Below are 17,732 nucleotides of genomic sequence, written 5' to 3'. Positions count from 1 at the left end.
CTTTTTTTGATAATAGTAGTATTTTTTTAAAAAAAAAAAATAGTGTAAGTAGGAAGGCTCCTGTTGACTGACATGTTGAGTCTTATCTTCTATTGATTTTTTTTTTTTTTTGGTTGTCTTTGAGCTGTTATAAAATTTTTCTTTAATAATAATTACTCCACACAGATTGACGAGTGAAAGGCAGCAGAAGTTTGATTGTTTGTTTAAGTAGTAGGATCATATCAGCAATGGCGATCAGTGAATTTGGCGCATCGCTATTTCAGTCATCACATCAATAAATGCCACTACGCTCAGAAGAAAAGTTGAAAACCTCAAAAATGAGATGATAAGTGAAAACGAACGAGCTCTTGATATTTACTACTCCTACGAAACTATTGCAGTACAGTATAATTCAGACTGGCAATCGACGACAAATTTTTTTGTCCTAAAGTAATATAATATGTCCAGTTGAGAGTTGAGGCATTTAATATCCGACCAATCCTCAACGCATGTCTACCATTTCATTTGCCGGTTTCGAAGCGAAAAGTGATCGATGCCATCAGTGCTTCAACCACGGCCCAGATCCTATCCTCCTCATTATTACTTTCATAACGAAACGTTGTTATTATTATTATGTGTCGGACGGACAACGTAACGGTGGTGGCGGCGGCGGCTACTCTTGTGGAACCACTACTGTTGCCTACTGCAACTTCATACGTAGTATTTATCTTTTGTTTTAAAGACAAAAAAAAAAGAAAAAACTAGAAATCCAGCATGTCCTTTTCCTAGTTTCATCTATTGGTACTCTCCCTCTTTGCTTGCTTCCACTACGTTTTGTTCGGTTCGCACCAATTAAGCAACTGCCAAAATTGCCAATTGGCCTTTGATCTTTTTTTGAACCCGGTCCTTCGAAATGATTTTGATTTGGAGCCTACTGAGGCTGCAGCCTCTGCATCCCACCACAATTTTTACACCGACCAAAGCGGTAAAAAAACTCACTCTCATGCCATTTTTTCTCTTTGCTTGGTAGGCAAGAGTGACAAGGAAGGGAGGACTTTTAGTAGAGACGCACGTACGATTTCGTGAGATCACCCCACCAGACCGGACCATACCAGACCAGACACCGCATGAGGGAGACGGACGCGGGACAACCCCCCATCAATATTGATGCGACTGCCGAAGTGAATGTCCGACCTGGCCTGGTGCCTGGGGAGCGAGCTGGAGTGTTCGACCTGCACGTGGGCGAGCTGCGGGGCTAAGTCCCCTGGAGCAACTCCGACGATCAAGTCAGAAGGGGATTCGTAAGTAAAAGAGTAGAGTTTGTGCTATGAATAGCGTACCTTGTGTTTTCCCCTCGCGTAGTATTTATAGACCCACAGGTAGTAGTCTCCTAGCAGAACAGGGAGTCCTTATGGGAACGGAACTCTCCCTAGGGCTCCATAACTTAGTTGAGGCGCGCTTGGACTCTGCAGCCCGCGCGGCCCATCCGCTCGGGGGAGGCCGCGCCCTCTGGGCCCCCAAGCCGACCTGCAGGGCCGAGAACCTCCCTCTGCCCGAACTCGCGGGCCAGGCCGATGTGCACATGGGCCCCACTACACTAGCCCCCCTTCAAGTCTAGAGTCATCGATCGTGCGCGTGAATCTAGGCCGAATTCCTGGAGATCGTGTCAGTTCATCGTGGGACCCTCGTCAGGGAGAGGCGTAAGCAACAGTCGCATCAGTTCGCGCCTGTCACCTCAACCGTCGCCTCGACTAATTATGGCGGTCAGGAACGGTTCCCCATGAACGGTTCGAATAAATGCGCGCCTCTTCATCTTCCCGTGCTGTCATTGCCAATAAATAGGACCCTCCAAGCATCATTTTCACTCCTTCTCCTTCACTTTATCAGTTCGCTGCTTCATCCTTTTTCCTTCGAGAGCACGTCGGGTTGCCCTGCCTTAGGAGTCCAGAGTCAGTTCGTGCATTACCTAGATCAGCCTTTCATCCGACTCCTTCCATCAGTAAGTTCCCCTTTCCTTTTTATGTCTTCTTATAGTTCTGATAGTTCTGACGTCACCAGCTCAGCCCATAGGCATAGAACAGCAAGCCCCATTCTCTTAGATAGCAGCTCTTCAGATTCCCTTAGTTCTACTCCTTCTATTTCATTCGGGCCAGAACTCATAGTCTCTCCCAACCCGTCTCCTGCTAGAATAATGAACCCAGACGAGCAACCTGCCCAGCCTCTGGTCGGAGCTGCTGACCAGGCAGCTCCAGATCAGACGGTGGCAGGGACCTCGGGGGGTCCGAGTGGCGATTTTGGGGAAGTCGACACTATCCCCCCAGCCCTGGAGCAAAAAGACGTTGACGAGCTGGCGGAAAAATATGAAATCCCAGCTCAATTTGAGCCCAGGGCCGCCCGCCCAGGGGAGGTCGCCAGCCGACCTCCTCCTGGTTTCGTGGCGATCTACAGGGACCAGCTGATGGCTGGTCTCCGTCTGCCCATTCCCAATTTCCTCTTCTTTATCCTTACCTTCTGGGGCATCCGCATAACTCAGGTCATCCCCAATGCTGTTCGCTCCATCATAGGGTTTTTCATCCTCTGCCGAGCACTCGAAATCCCCTTTTCTCTTGACCTGTTCCGAGCCTTCTTCCAGATGAAGGTCAGTGGGAAGGTGCCTGGGTGGTTCTACTTTGCCCGACGAAGTGGAGCGAAAACCCCCACCCGCGAGCTGTTCACGGGGGCACCTTCCTCTATCAAGGACTGGAAGCCTCAATTCTTCTTTGTGAAGAACTTAGGTTTTCCTCCCCTTACCTGGAGGGCAGAGACTCAAGTCTCAGATCCCCTTCCGTCCCTGCTCCCCGTGTCCGAGTTTAGCCGTCTACTCAGCTCGGATGCGAAGCTGGACGTGAAGGAACTCAGCAACAACCAGCTCTGGGCGGCGGGGCTGATCCGAGCTAGCTCCTCGGATCCCTCTACAGAGGATAGACCACTCTCCTTGGACGAGCTGGACACCTGTAACTATCCTGCCCTTTTATCTCTTTTTTTTTTTTTTAAAGGCCTCTACTGACCTCCTGGGCATCTGTCTGTGCAGTGAAGCGGTTCTCCTCACTTCTGTCCATCGGCGGTACCAGCAACCCGGGCGCCACGACTCATAATCCCTCGGCTAACCCAGCCAGCTCGGCGCCCATTCCGATACCTCAGCCAGCCCCTGCCCAATCCTCCAAGGCGATCGAGGCTGGGAAGAAGAAGAAAAAGAAGACAACTGCCAAGAGAGCCAGGGTGGAAACGCCCTCGTTCCCAGCTCGGGAGGAGAGGTCAACACCTGAGACTGCTCAAGGCGGCCACTACGGCGTGAACACAGCCGAAGAGCAAGCCCGAGCTGAAGCTCCCCCTAACTTATGGCAACGCCAGAGCTCCCTGCTCTTCGATCCCCAGACGCGGTTGACGACGCACCAGCACCCCATGCACTTCTGCCCCCCGTGGAAGCTATCCATAAATGACCGAGCTCAATTCCCCGAGGTGGCACGGGAGCTCGCTCACGGGGCCATCCTCCCACGGGACTACAACTTGACCAAGGCCATGGAGTCATCCGACCTTCTCAGTTACTTCTACACGGGAACGGCGCAGGTGAACCTGGTTGGGTCCGAGCTGGCCAGGCGCTACGAAAGCCTGCTTCCCCTGCTGAATGAGACAAAGACGGCCAACGAGAAACTGCTCAGCCAGAACGAAGCAGCAGTGGCCGAAGCTCAAGGCCTGAAGAAGCAGCTCGCGCAAGTCCACACAAACTTCGAGCTAGAACTGAAGAAGAACGCCGAGCTGACCTCCCAGTTGAAAGAGGAACAGCAGAAGGCAGCTGGGCTGTCTGCTCAGGCGGAGGCAGCCAGGGCTGAGGGAAGCCAGGAGGGCGTGCGGACCTTCCTCAGGTCCGAGGAATTCAGGGGCGACCTGGCCATCCTGAATACCCCCGTTCTGCAGCATGGGTATTCCCAGGCCCTGCAGGAAGTGCAAGGGCTAGGTCTGCCCGGGTTCGACCTGGGAAACTTTCCCAGCTACAATCCCCTGGCCGTGGAGCAGCTCGACCGCCTGGTGGAGGGCTATACGCACGGACGGAAACTGACCGACCTGGTTGCCGACCCCCTGCTGCCAGTGACCACCCCCGAATCCGAGCAGGAGGAGGAGGAGGGTGAAAACTAGAATAGGGCTTAGGGTAGAACTCGAACTGTCAGTAGGCAGTTTGTTTTGTATGAGCTCTGCTCTTCGTTGTACAGTTTTTATTGAATGAAATGAAAGCCTTCCTTTTGCTTTATACTTAATCGCATTTCGCAAAGCTTCGCACAATAAGACATATCAGTTCGGCCCTATGCCGACCTAAATGAGCTATTCTCCAAGATGAAAATAACTTATTAGCTAAATACATTAACATTAACCAAAGTCTTGACCTTGAAGCGAACTGTCATGCGCGAGCTTAACGGAAAATCCTCAGGTTGGAATTGTGCCAAGTACGCGGGACCTCCTCGCCGCTGAGGTGAGTTAGCTTGCAGTATCCAGCTCGGTCTGCCTCCTTCACCACGTAGGGTCCCTCCCAGTTTGGATCCAGCTTGCCCGTGCCCTGAAGCCGACTTACGCTGTTCTTCCTTAGGACCAGATCCCCTGGCTTGAAAGATAGGGGCCTCACCCTAGCATTGTAGTGTCGCGCAACCTGTCCCTTATACTTAGCCATGCGTATAGCCGCCTCTTCTCTCCTTCCTTCCAGCAAATCAAGGTTAAGACGCAGCTCGTCTTCATTGTCCTGAGCTATGAAGTTCTGAACCCTGCCCGAAGGCACGCCTATCTCTGCAGGAATCACAGCCTCTGCTCCATAGGTCAGAACGAAAGTGGTCTCCTGAGTGGCAGTTCGGGGAGTGGTTCGGTAGGCCCATAGTATGGTGGGCAGCTCGCCCAGCCACCCAGCTCGAGCGGACTCCATCCGCGTCTTCAAACCATGCAGGATAGTCCTGTTAACGTTTTAGACCTGCCCATTGGCTTGGGGATGACCTACCGAGGTGAAGTGCTGCCGGATTCCGAGCTCCGTGCACCAACCTTGGAGAGAATTGTCTGCGAACTGTCGTCCATTGTCTGAGACTAGGACCCGAGGTATACCAAATCGGCAAACAATGTTTCTCCAGAGAAATTTCTGAACCGACTTGCTGCTGATGGTGGTAAGGGGCTCGGCCTCCACCCACTTGGTGAAGTAGTCCACAGCCACCACCACGTGCTCATAGCCCCCAGGAGCTCAGGGGAACGGACCCAGCAGGTCTATCCCCCACTGGAAGAAAGGCCAAGGGCTCTGAAGAGGCATCATTTCCTGAGTCGGGGCGTGGTGGATCGGAGCGTGCAGTTGGCAGGATTTGCACCGAGCTACTAGTTCGGCAGAGTCCAAGAAGATAGTGGGCCAGTAATATCCAGACAACATTCCTTTTTTGGCCAAAACTCTTGGTCCGACGTGGTTCCCGCAGATACCTTCATGCAGCTCACGCAAGATATACTCTCCTTCCTCCGGAGTCACGCACCTCAACCATGGACGCAGATAGGATTTCTTGTAAAGCACCCCATTAGAGAGCTCGTATCCCCGCGATTTAAGAAGGATCCGTCGTGCTTCCACCCGACTTGAGGGGAGCTCTCCATTGGCCAGGTATCGCACGAGGGGATCCATCCAGGAGCTCACTACTTGAATAACGGCCGCGTCTACCTGATCATATGCCCGATTCCTGACGACCTCCACCAAGACCTCTTTGTTCAATGTGCCCACTGAGGTGGAGGCGAGCTTGGACAGTGCGTCTGCCCTCTTATTCTGGCTTCGCGGGACCTGCTTGAGCATGAACAGTTTGAACTGAGCTCTCAGCTCATGCACTTTTGCGACGTACCTTCTTAGTGGCTCCTCTTTGACTTCATAACTTCCCCCTACCTGATTTACTATCAGCTGCGAGTCGCTGTAGACTTCTATTGATTCGGCCCCCAGCTTCCGAGCTATCACCATCCCCGCGACCAGGGCCTCGTACTCGGACTCGTTGTTGGAGGCCCTAAAATCAAACCTCAGGGCGTAGGCCAACTCATCCCCCATGGGGCTGGTCAAGAGAAGTCCCGCTCCGCATCCTTCCTGGCTCGACGACCCATCTACGAATAGTGTCCAGGTCGGAATGGTCTGATCGACTTCGCCAGTGGCCTGTTCAATCTCGACAGCCTCGTTGGCCTGTTCAGCCTCCGCTGCGTCTCCGATCCGTTTGGCCTGGGCTTCCCTTGTGGCCTGTCCGACCTTGGCAGGTCCTTCGGCCTGCTCGGCCTCGATTGCATCTATGGTCTGCTTGGCCTCGGAAGTCTTGGTGGCTTGCTCGACCTGGGCAGCTTTTCCGGCCTGACTGGCCTCGGCTGCGTCTTGGGCCTTGGAGGTCTGCGTGACCTCGACAGCTTCTCCGACCTGCTTGGCCTTAGCTGTGTCTCTGGTCCGTTCGACCTGTGATTCCCGTTGCCCGAAGGAGACCCCTTCGGCTATAAAATCCGCCAATGCTTGGGCCTTAATGGCCGTGCGAGATTGGTAGCTGAGGTCGTACTCAGACAACTCCACAGCCCACCTCACCATTCTCCCTGACGCATCAGGTTTGGAAAGAATTTGTTTGAGCGGCTGGTCGGTCATAACCACCACGGGGTGGGCTTGAAAATACGACATAAGCTTCCGAGCCGCGTGAACTAATGCCAAAACATACCGCTCAATCGAGGTGTACCTTGGCTCCGCGCCCTGCAGGGCTCGGCTGACGTAGTATACGGGCTTCTGGATCTTGCCTTCTTCCCGAACTAGCACCGCACTGATTGCCTCCTCCCCTACTACTAGATAGATAAATAAAATCTCTCCGTGTGCGGGAGAGGTCAAGGCTGGCAACCGAACGATGTGGGCTTTTAGCTCGTCGAATGCTCGCTGGCACTCAGGGGTCCACTCAAACTGGGGACCCCTTCGCAGGGCCCTGAAGAAAGGGGAACCCCGAACTGCAGATTTTGACAAGAACCTGCTCAGGGCCGCCATCCTGCCAGCTAGCCGTTGGACCTCTTTTATGTTTCGGGGAGGAGCCATGTCCATGATAGCTTTTACCTTGTCGGGATTAGCTCTTACCCCGTTCTTGGATATCATGTACCCCAAGAACTTGCCCGACCTAACCCCGAAAGTGCACTTCTTAGGGTTCAGCCGCATGCGCGAGCTCCGTAGGACGTCAAAGATTTCTCTGAGGTCGTTGACGAACTGCTCCTGAGTTCGGCTTTTCACCAGCATGTCATCAACGTATACCTCCATGTTGCGGCCGATCTGGTTTTTGAATAACTTGTTGACCAGCCGTTGATAGGTCGCGCCGGCGTTCTTCAATCCGGATGGCATGGTGGTATAGCAGTACGTACCGTACTCGGTGATGAAGGCAGTCTTCTCTTTATCCTCCTCGTCCAGGGCTATCTGGTGATATCCTTTGAAGGCGTCCAGAAAGCAGAAAATCTCGCAGCCAGTAGTTGAATCGACCAGCTGATCGATGCGAGGGAGGGGGTAACAGTCCTTGGGACAGGCTTTATTCAGGTCGGTGAAGTCTACGCACATCCGCCACGCCCTGTCCTCCTTTTTCACCAGCACTGGGTTGGCTAGCCAGGTCGGGTAGTAGATCTCTTTCACAATTTTGGCCTCCAACAGCTTGCCGACCTCCTCCTTGACGACCTCATTCCGTTCAGGCGCGAAATTCCTTTTCTTTTGCTTTACTGGTCGAGCGTTTGGATCCACGTGCAACTTATGGACTGCCAGCTCGGGAGGGACACCGGGCATATCGTCTGCACTCCAAGCAAAGATCTCTTCGTACTCCTCCAGAAGGGACTCCAGAGCTCTCCGCGCTGGCTCGTTTAAGCCCGATCCGACCCTGATCACTCGATCAGGTCGCTCTAGGCAAATGGGCACTTCAACCAGACTCTCGTCCGTCTCCAACCTCTCCTCCTTCTCAATAGGCTCCCAGGGCTCCAGAAGGACTGTCTGCGCCACCAGCTTCTCCTTACCCTTGAGGGTTGCGATATAGCAGGCTCGTGCTACCTCCGGGTCTCCCAGCACCTCGGCCACCCCATCAGGCGTTGGAAACTTCATGCTGAGGTGCAAAGTTGAGCAGACAGCTCGGAGTGCGTTTAAGGTTGGACGCCCTAGTATCATGTTGTAGGAGGACGGCTCCTTTACCACTGCGAAGTTCACCGGAATAGTTCGGCACTTCGGTGATTCCCCAATAGTGACCGTGAGAGTTATCATTCCCTCTGGCCTTACGGGAGTACGAACTGGGATGAGCTGCTTGTCCTCCAGCTGCAGCTCTTTAAAAGTTTTGTAGTACAGCACGTCGATGGCGCTCCCATTGTCGATGTATACCTTCTTTACTTTGTAGTTGCACGTGATGACCTCTATCACAATTGCCTCATGGTTGTTGGAGGCTAAAGGTACCGCGTCCTCTGGTCCATAGACGATCTCCTCGTACATCTTCAAACGTTTGCTCGAGCTCTCCCCGCTGGGGGGAGGCCGATTGTTCCGCCTAGCCGTATGGCTATCTCCCCCTGCAGGTCCCCCTGCGATGGTGTTAATCACCCCGGCTAGGTTCTGAACCCCCTGCTCCGGAGTCCGATCTCGGGGACCTCGAGGTCGGTCGTGCGAGCTGGTCGCCCGGTCTCGCTTGAACCCCCCTGGCCTCTGATTTGCTCGTCCGTCACGGACGAACTGCCCGAGATGGCCTCTTCGTATCAGCTTTTCGATCTCCTTCTTGAGGTGTCGGCAGTCCTCAGTATCGTGTCCGACGTCTCGGTGGTAGGCGCAGTACAGGTCCTGATCCCGTCTGCTTTTGTCTCCGGCCAAGGGTTGGGGAGGTCGGGAAAGTCCCTGCTGCTCCATTACTACAAGGACCCGAGCTCTGGGGGCCGTGAGGGAAGTCCAAGGCTTGTCCCCCCCTAAGGGCCGGCTTCTAGGCGGGTGGTCATAAGTAGTCTTCCGCCCTTGGTCACGTCGCACGTCCCCTTAGTCGGTTATCCTTCGGCGCTTGTCATCCCTCTGCCTCTCTTGAGCGCTCTTCAAGCGATTGGCCTCTTCAGCATTGGCCTTCTCATGAGCTCGATCCAGCATCTCCCGAACTGACTTGGGCGGTTTCTCCACGAGCTCGGTGTATAACTTCTGCTTCCGTAGCCCGTTAATGAAGGCAGCCATGACCACCTTGTCGTCTCGGTCGCGGACCTGGAGGGATTCGTTATTGAACCGCACCATGTATTCATGCAGTGATTCCTCGACCCTTTGTTGGATGGTCATAAGGTGAGCGGTGCTTTTAGAGAAGGCTCGTGAGGAAACGAACTGTGCTGAGAACAGTCGCGCGAGCTGATTGAAAGAGCTGATCGATTTGGGGGGAAGTCCCTGGAACCACTGCCGAGCCCTTCCTTCTAGGAACATCGGGAAGGTCTTACACCTGACCGCATCCGCGGCCGTTTGTAAGCTCATCTGCGTCATGAACACGAACAGGTGGTCTTCCGGATCCGTAGTGGCGTCGTAAGATTTCATGGTTGGAATTTTGAACTTCGCGGGCAGTTGGTATTCCTCGATGTCAAGCACAAAGGGGGAAGCAATGTACCTGTCCGCCTCCGGGTCGAGCATTAGGTCCAGCTCGTCCCGTACCTGTTGTCGCTCCCTCCGGGGGGAGAGCCTCCGGACGGGCTCCGGATGTTCAGTTCGGGAGTTCTTGTGAGATGGCTCTACGACCTCGACCTGCTCACGCATGAGTTTCCGATGCGCCCGCTTGGCCCCGTGATTGGGGCTCCCAGTTCGGGACTCTGACAGGTCGGCTCCTTGGACCTTAGGCTCCTTGTCGGACTGTCCTCCCGACTGCCCTTTGAGGTAGTTCATGATCGCCTCGAAGGTGGGCAGGTTTGCTGCCACCGTTTGAACCAACTGTTCGGGCGGAATTCGTGAGGGCCCCGCCCCTCCTTCTTCGGGTATCGGGTCCCGGTGAGAGTTTTGGGGGCCGCTTCGCTCCATCCCCTTGGATCCACCAGCTATCCTTTGGGACCTAGTTTTCGGCATGATTCGCGAGGAAAAGTAACGTTCCCACAGACGGCGCCAATTGATGCGACTGCCGAAGTGAAGGTCCGACCTGGCCTGGTGCCTGGGGAGCGAGCTGGAGTGTTCGACCTGCACGTGGGCGAGCTGCGGGGCTAAGTCCCCTGGAGCAACTCCGACGATCAAGTCAGAAGGGGATTCGTAAGTAAAAGAGTAGAGTTTGTGCTATGAATAGCGTACCTTGTGTTTTCCCCTCGCGTAGTATTTATAGACCCACAGGTAGTAGTCTCCTAGCAGAACAGGGAGTCCTTATGGGAACGGAACTCTCCCTAGGGCTCCATAACTTAGTTGAGGCGCGCTTGGACTCTGCAGCCCGCGCGGCCCATCCGCTCGGGGGAGGCCGCGCCCTCTGGGCCCCCAAGCCGACCTGCAGGGCCGAGAACCTCCCTCTGCCCGAACTCGCGGGCCAGGCCGATGTGTACATGGGCCCCACTACAAATATCATCCACGGAACTCGTACATTTTTCCCAATACAATACACACTTTCTCATATCCCCCTATACAATGTACATACAAACATGATGCATCCCGTCCGTTGTGCTTTCGAAATAACGCCCGCCGAAGAAGACTGGACTTCCAAGTAGAACGGACCCAAACCATAGACTTCTGAGTTCAGACAGACTTCTTGAGTTCGGACAGCATCAAGACGCTGGTGGCAATAATCATTTAAGCATTTTCATGTTGTTGTCAGGCGATACTATGGATACAAGCAGCCGAATCTTTTTTAAGGTTCTGGCGAGGTAGATCACTGTCCAATGTCCATCCATACATGCCTCGATCAAACCCAATTTCAACACAATTCAACAGAAATATCGGCTGTCGCAAGTAGGAGCGGCAATTTTCGACACGACCTGAAAACACGACACGAACCTAACACCAAATTAATAGGTTTAGGTTAAGGTTTCGCGGGTTGGGGGTCAGAATCGGGTCGAATCCGAAAAGAAAACGGATTGAATTCGGTCCAATTCGTGAGTGACCCGATAACCCGTTTACGAATTAAAAATAATTTAATAAATATAAAAATTATTTTATCTAACTAAATTAAGTTATTCTTTTTTTCCCAAAGGCATTAATCACTTAATCCTAAATGAATTTATTTAACTTGTGTGAAGTTGAAATTATTATATTTGGATAAATAATGTATTATATTATTTTTTACTTTTATACTGTTTTAATTTATTTTATATTTGGTTTGGAATAAAACACTTTTACGGTGTTTTTTAATTTATTTTAGATTTGATTTGGAATTATTTATTTAAATTTTTATTACTTGATTATGTAATTAGTCTTATACAAAATTGATTTTATTAGAAATTACAGTGGTAAATTAATAAATTAAAATTAAGTTTCGGGTTATTTCGGGTCGACCCGTCAATCCGCAAACCTGAAATTTTCGGATTCGAGTCAAATATCCGGACCCGTTTCGGGTTGCGCGGGTCAGGTACGAGTTTTCTGTTATACGCGGATCTCAACCCGACCTGCCAACCCGATTTGGACCCGATTGCCACCCTAGTCGCAAGTACAATGGTGTGATTCCATATATTTCATTTTGAAATAGGCAGTCATCATATGGCGGATATAAATCAGACTGCAGAGTCAATTATGTATATGACAAAATAAACACAATCATTCATACGTCCCCAAAAAGTAAGAATGCAGGACTGCAGGAGTTTAGCTTCCCTTGCAATCAACCTTCCAACAGAAAAGAAAGGGCAATTGGGGTCAAGGGCAGGGACAGCTATATCCATATGAACAAATTGTGAGTTGTTTGTTCAAGAATGTCAATCACTTTTGTTTGAACACAACATATAAGCATAGAACACCTATTTGTGTCCCCAATACATGGCGATGTACACCGTATGATCTGAAACTTACAATTTTTTTTTTCAAATTTAAAGATTTGGCAAATCAAGCCCATGAACCTTCGGGAATGGTTGTCATCCTGCCCCCATATTTGGCTAATTGCCACCTTGCAGGAGTATGCAAAACCAAAATTTGACATGTCATTCAGCTGATTGCTGCCCAAAGTTTGTCCTACATTCTAGAAACTTCACCATCCATCTATGTTGTGCACCTCATCAAACAGGCTATACTGTAAAATGAAGATGCATTGCACTAATCCACAGATGTTTCTGATGCAGTAAAAGAAAAGCGCACTAAACATCAGTCAAAACAACTCTGTCATCAACCAAATCTCGTTACCTCGTTGCTGACACATTTCATGGCACCGACACCAAACACGACATTGGAGTGGCAGCAAAATTTAAATCCAAATGTTATAGTAGAAAATACTAAACTTAGACAATATCCTTCAATCTTTGTTTTGGCAAAATCGGCCCCTTGTTTCAGATGTGTTGAAGAACATTTCTATACACCGATGTAGCACGACACTCCAACGTATTCACATACAACATTACCAATTGTTCCTTCTACATTGAACAACATCCGTTACCTCTAGACCTGATATACACAAACACTTTACCACAAAATCATGGGTCTTGGAGAAAACTAATTTGTCAAGTCATGAGCATTAGAATGTAAAAGGTGAAGGCCAGACTTTCACAGAGGTACCGGAAGAAGGAAAAAAGGTAAAAAAGAGAGAGAGAGAGAGAGAGAAAAAAGGAGAAAAACTAAAATGCTGGTATATAGTAAATCAGTCTTCAGATTAGAGTGAAACCTAAAATTCTAGTTGCTGACCTAGGGAACCAAGGAATTTTCTTTGGTGAACTTCTGGGTGTGTGTCTTAGGCACATCGACTGTCTAACTGGAAGCTGCAGAATACAGTTACCAAAATTATTCTTTCAGCACACTGAAACTGTTGAATTGAAGGATGCACTATGAACTGCATGTATTCAAAGGAATAGAATGACCGTGTTTGCACATCATTCCTAAAACCTGCTTTAGTTTACACTTTTGACCCCATTGTGAGTAGGCCTTGTACAGTATCCAAAACGTTTTTTTGGAAAAGTAGACATTCACTTGGCGCATCTCATCCACAACCATCTCCATCTCAGCAAGGCGCCCTTGTGATGAGTACATAACCATTTTGCAGTGATAAAGAGACCGGCAAAGTCTCCAGCCAGCACTTTCTGCGCGTTTCACAAAATTAGCCAGCTTGTCCACTGCATCATTTCGGAAATAACTTGAAACTATGCAACGCATTATTACAGTTGTCCTGACAGCAGTATTATGCTCAAATGCCTCACTAATTAAATTTTCCATTTGCTCCAGTGAATCCTCATTTGCATACAGACAAATCAGTAACACATTCAACCAAGGTCTGTAATCATTTTCTGGAATCAACACCAACAATTCCTCGATCTTTTTAACCCTATTTGAAACAGAACTCCTGCAGTACGCACATATCATAGTTCTAATCAAGGGAATTTCCTTATTATTCACATGATCTTTTACCAGCTCATAAATCTCTTCCATCTTTTTCAACTCACCAGAGTGCGCATACCCTCGGAGCATCAGCAAATGGGTAGAAAGGTCGGGCTTCACGTCATCTGCCTTCATGATCATATAGGTCTTTTCCATATTGTCCCACATCCATGCAGTAATATATCCAGCAATTAGATTTTTGTATGTGCTCAAATTAGGGGAGAGATTCAGATCCTTGATCTCTTGTAAAGTTGCCTCCATGTGATCTACCAGCATCAACCGTCCAAAGACTGAGATGAGAATGTTATATGTGACAATTGTTGGTTTACATGTTTCTTCCCGCCTCAAATCCCAGAAAACTAACTGACATTTTGCAGCCAAACCATTGTACATGTAAGCACTCATAAGTGCATTGTACAGAGAGGTTTCCTTAAGTTTTTTGTTGGCAGCTTCAGCAAAAAGCTCAGCTGCGAGATCAACATCCTTCAATCTTCCAGCCAAAGTAATGCCCGTGGCATACTCCTCGTTCGTCATAGGTGCACCATGGTCTAATTGCTCCCTTCTCCAATTGAAGATCTAAAAAGAAAGAAATTCCACAAAACTGATACAGAGATACACACTATTGTCTAGCTGTCATTCATTACTTGAATTAATACTAAAGAAAGCAAATATCTAGTACAATGAGATGTGGATTAGACTCATCACTAAATTCAAACAGCTCCAAATTCTGAATTGGACAATGAGATGTGGAGACTTTCTGTAAGAACTGCACGTTTTCATGGCTCCGGAATTTGCAGTGGGATGTCTAGACTTTTTGTCAAGTCCAAACATTTTCACTAAATTCAGATGGGACCGGATTCTCTATTGTACTATGGGATGTGTAGACTTGCTATTGAAACGGAACAATTTCACAAGTTTCAAGTATAAGACAGCATTCAACACTGAACTCTTCATTACCCTATCCATACTCATTCATTGAAGTCTAAGAAACAACCATCTTGATGGCTGATAGATCTAACTAGCGGGGAGTATCGCCATAAGACCCTCATCTGGTTTCGTTTATTCATTAAAAGAGACGAACAAAATTTGACAAAACTACGCCAACAGGCATATTCATAGTTCCCCAGGTGCATAAACAACATTAAAGAAAGATGTTAGTTAAAGGAAAAGGGTAGACCTGAAGGGCTAAATCAGGAGAGGAAGCCAACTGCTTTAAGAGCTCAATAACAGCAGAGCCATCATAATAAGTCCGAAACAAAGGCACCCCTTTTTCTTCCAAAACTCTCTCAATATTCTCCGCATCGCCGCTGTACTTCAATAACTCCTCTTTCAATGCTGAGACCCTGTCTCTTTGATCTTGTTTGGCGGTCGAATCACCTGGGCTGCGCCATTTGTTAAGGAATAAAGGGGCGATGTTTGGCCACACGATTTGGGAGGTGGTAGATGGCGTCTGGGGCGGACATTGTCGAAGCAACCTGGAAGCAGAAGTAGGGGTTTTACATGATGATGGGTTCAAGGAAGGGCTCGTTGTAGGGGGGTTATGGGAGCCCGAGCATCTTCTCTGGAGGAACCGATCTCTCGTTTGGGCTGCGTCTGATGATAATTTCCAAGCTCGTTTCATAGTTCTTCAATGGAAATACAGGACTTCCCTCGCATCCTGATCATAGTTGTTCGCTGGTGTTTGGGATTTCGGTGGGGCTGCGTCCGCCAGACGCCGTCGTTTCTTCTTCGTTCTGCAGATGATTCTCGATAGAAGAGGATGACAAAGAGCACTGCTGCAATTTTGGGGAATTGAAAAGCCCGGATCTTACTTATTTGGGCTTCTTGCAACTTTGGCCCAAATGTTCATGTTCACTGTTTTTTTTTTTTTTAAGGAAAGATTTTCATGAGTTGTTAACTCCTTTTTTTTTTTTTTTGACAATACTAAACTAACACAGAGTTTATAAAATGCATAATCACTAAACGGGTAGGTAATAACGCCATAAACTACTCCCCTGCCATAAAACGGATAGGTAATGATTAATCACGAAAAATGAATCAGACTTTCAACCACTTAACTATTTCTAATCCGAAATCAATTCGCGTATAAAGTAATCACTGTACAATTTTACTGAATACTTGTTTGATGTCTAGAGTTGGCAAAATAGGCGGGATGAGCGGAATTTGCTTGGATTTAAGATGGAACCGAGTCATATGAGTTTGAATCCAACCTTACCCATATGTGTTTTTGGACTAATTTGGGCGGGATCACTTTGGGATGGGTTTAGATTGATCCCGCCCAATACCCAAATCTATTTTCTACATATTTTTTTTCCTTTAATTCATTTTTTATTTTTTATATAACTTTAATATTTTTGATTTATTAAATTTCTTTTAGTTTTATTAAATAAACATGCAAGTGCTTTATACTCAGGATTCCCACCAAATTTTGGATTAACAAATAAAGGAAAAGATAGATATACAGTCATATTCCAACATATATTAAGATGGCCAAGGCACTTAGGGTGTTGAATATTTATTCTCATCATTGTCCAAGGATGACAGGTCTAAACTGACTGAAATGCTGGAAATTCTGGTGGATAATGATTAAGAAGACTGCTAGATTATATTCGCTGGTATGACTATAAAAATTGTTAAAGATAATTTTTGAATCTAAGACTCTGTTTGGATTGGCTATTTTTTCAAAAAACAAAATTTTCAAATACAATGTTACAGTAATATATAATAACTCAAAAAAATCCCATCCACATTAGTATATCAAATATTTCCAAAAAAAAATTATAGTAAAAATTTTCATTGACACTGCTACAATAAAATATTTGAAAAACACCCCAAAAAACAGCTAATCCAAACGAAGCCCTTGCTATTTGAGCCCAATGAGTATCCAAGTATTTCCCAAAATTTCCCATCAATTAATGGGTATAATTGGGATTTGTCCCATTTTAAACCCAATATCAAATTCCAGTACCCAACCCGCCCAAAGTTTTATGGGCATGTGTAACCCATTGGGATTTGGGACAAATTGCCACCTTTACTGATGTCATATGTAGTATAATCCTTAATTATGAACATATATGTGTAAATGATACCTTAACTACATTAATCAAGAAATGAAAATTTTATCAACTTAAATAAATACAAACTATATGCATGAGAGGTACGAGTTATTTACAACTAACACCACCAAAATATAACAAATTTTTTTCTAAAATTGATTGTGTTTAACATACTTCAATATAAACAACTTGGTCAATAATTATTGAACATCTAATCCCGTCATTGTAATGAATTTATAAATCAAATTGCAATTATTAACCCGTTTCCTTACTTTATTTCGTAGAACTGTAAAAACTGCAAACATCCATATCAGATGATCCAACATTTAGTGCTCATTGTTGTCAAGAACACGACAACGAAAACATCAAACTTGCTAAACGTGAACCCTATGAGTGTTAAGACAGACACAACCTCCATTATAGCTAAGTTTAAACAACATTATTGATAACATTAGTGTCCGTAGAATTTGTCCAACCAATAGTTAAGATTTTAGAATGCTCAAAGAAAACAAATTATTTTTTCTATTTTATTAGGAAATATCCAAATATTGAACAATATATTTGCTAAATGTAATCAATCCATGCAATTGCTATGCACGCAAGATCAGGTTTTATACAAATATCACCAATTATAAACTATATCGAATTTCACATTCAATATTTAAATATCACCTTTACTGTATTTGTCTTTAATCTTAATTTATCTTTAGCCATTTTACATATAGTTACTTTCCTATAACAAAACTTTAAGGTAACAATTAATCAAGAAACACGTAGGTAATAATGCCATAAGTTACTTCCTTATCATGCGTGGCATGTTGAATTATGTATATGTTACAAGGTGATTAAGGTTCAATAATTAAAGATCTTGGGTTTAATTCTCTCATTTTCTCTCATCACTTCTTAAATCACATTCTCTGTCTACTAGACAAAAAATTCTTAAATCTCATCCATTGTTTGCCTTAAAAAAGGAAAAAAGAAAAAAAAAGAGTGATTAGCATTTTTCACTAAATTTTAATGAGCCAACTTTGATTTTCACATGGTTGACACCAGTAAAAAAAAAGAAGCTTTGGCATGTAAAATTAATTTGTTAGATAAATGAAGTATTAGGGTCTGTTTGGATTAGTTGTTTTTAGAGGTATTTTTGAAAAATTTTACTGTAGCAGAATTTTTATAATATATTTTAAAAAATATTTTAGAATATT

The 17,732-nt window shown here is 46.9% G+C and overlaps 3 protein-coding genes across 3 annotated transcripts; all 3 read right to left on the bottom strand.

Moving 5' to 3' along the window:
• Window positions 1–4,423: 4,423 nt before the first annotated feature.
• On the bottom strand, window positions 4,424–4,924 carry LOC140020469 (uncharacterized). Its single transcript, XM_072071569.1, has one exon. The coding sequence runs from the start codon at window positions 4,922–4,924 to the stop codon at window positions 4,424–4,426; it is 501 nt and encodes a 166-aa protein (XP_071927670.1).
• Window positions 4,925–5,230: 306 nt separating this feature from the next.
• On the bottom strand, window positions 5,231–8,878 carry LOC140020453 (uncharacterized). The gene has a single exon (XM_072071568.1). It carries the CDS (start codon window positions 8,876–8,878, stop codon window positions 5,231–5,233), a length of 3,648 nt encoding a protein of 1,215 aa, XP_071927669.1.
• Window positions 8,879–12,709: 3,831 nt separating this feature from the next.
• On the bottom strand, window positions 12,710–15,121 carry LOC113717105 (pentatricopeptide repeat-containing protein At2g30780-like). The gene is made up of 2 exons (XM_027241762.2): window positions 14,649–15,121; window positions 12,710–14,047 (listed from the first exon to the last, which is right to left on the bottom strand). The coding sequence occupies exons 1-2, from the start codon at window positions 15,090–15,092 to the stop codon at window positions 12,923–12,925; spliced, it is 1,569 nt and encodes a 522-aa protein (XP_027097563.1). The 5' UTR covers window positions 15,093–15,121; the 3' UTR covers window positions 12,710–12,922.
• Between the last annotated feature and the right edge of the window lie 2,611 nt (window positions 15,122–17,732).

Source organism: Coffea arabica, chromosome 1e (assembly GCF_036785885.1).
Source record: "Coffea arabica cultivar ET-39 chromosome 1e, Coffea Arabica ET-39 HiFi, whole genome shotgun sequence".
Taxonomy (NCBI): Eukaryota; Viridiplantae; Streptophyta; class Magnoliopsida; order Gentianales; family Rubiaceae; genus Coffea; species Coffea arabica.
Note: the sequence above shows the minus strand (reverse complement) of the source record. Positions and strands in the feature narration are given on the sequence as shown.

Excerpts from the sequence above, each read along its gene's own strand:
- LOC140020469 (XM_072071569.1), bottom strand. The coding sequence starts at position 4,924 with ATGGAGTCCGCTCGAGCTGGGTGGCTGGGCGAGCTGCCCACCATACTA.
- LOC140020453 (XM_072071568.1), bottom strand. The coding sequence starts at position 8,878 with ATGGAGCAGCAGGGACTTTCCCGACCTCCCCAACCCTTGGCCGGAGAC.
- LOC113717105 (XM_027241762.2), bottom strand. The coding sequence starts at position 15,092 with ATGAAACGAGCTTGGAAATTATCATCAGACGCAGCCCAAACGAGAGAT. Across the intron at positions 14,048-14,648 it reads CTCCTGATTTAGCCCTTCAG|ATCTTCAATTGGAGAAGGGA; the intron begins GTCTACCCTTTT and ends CTTTCTTTTTAG.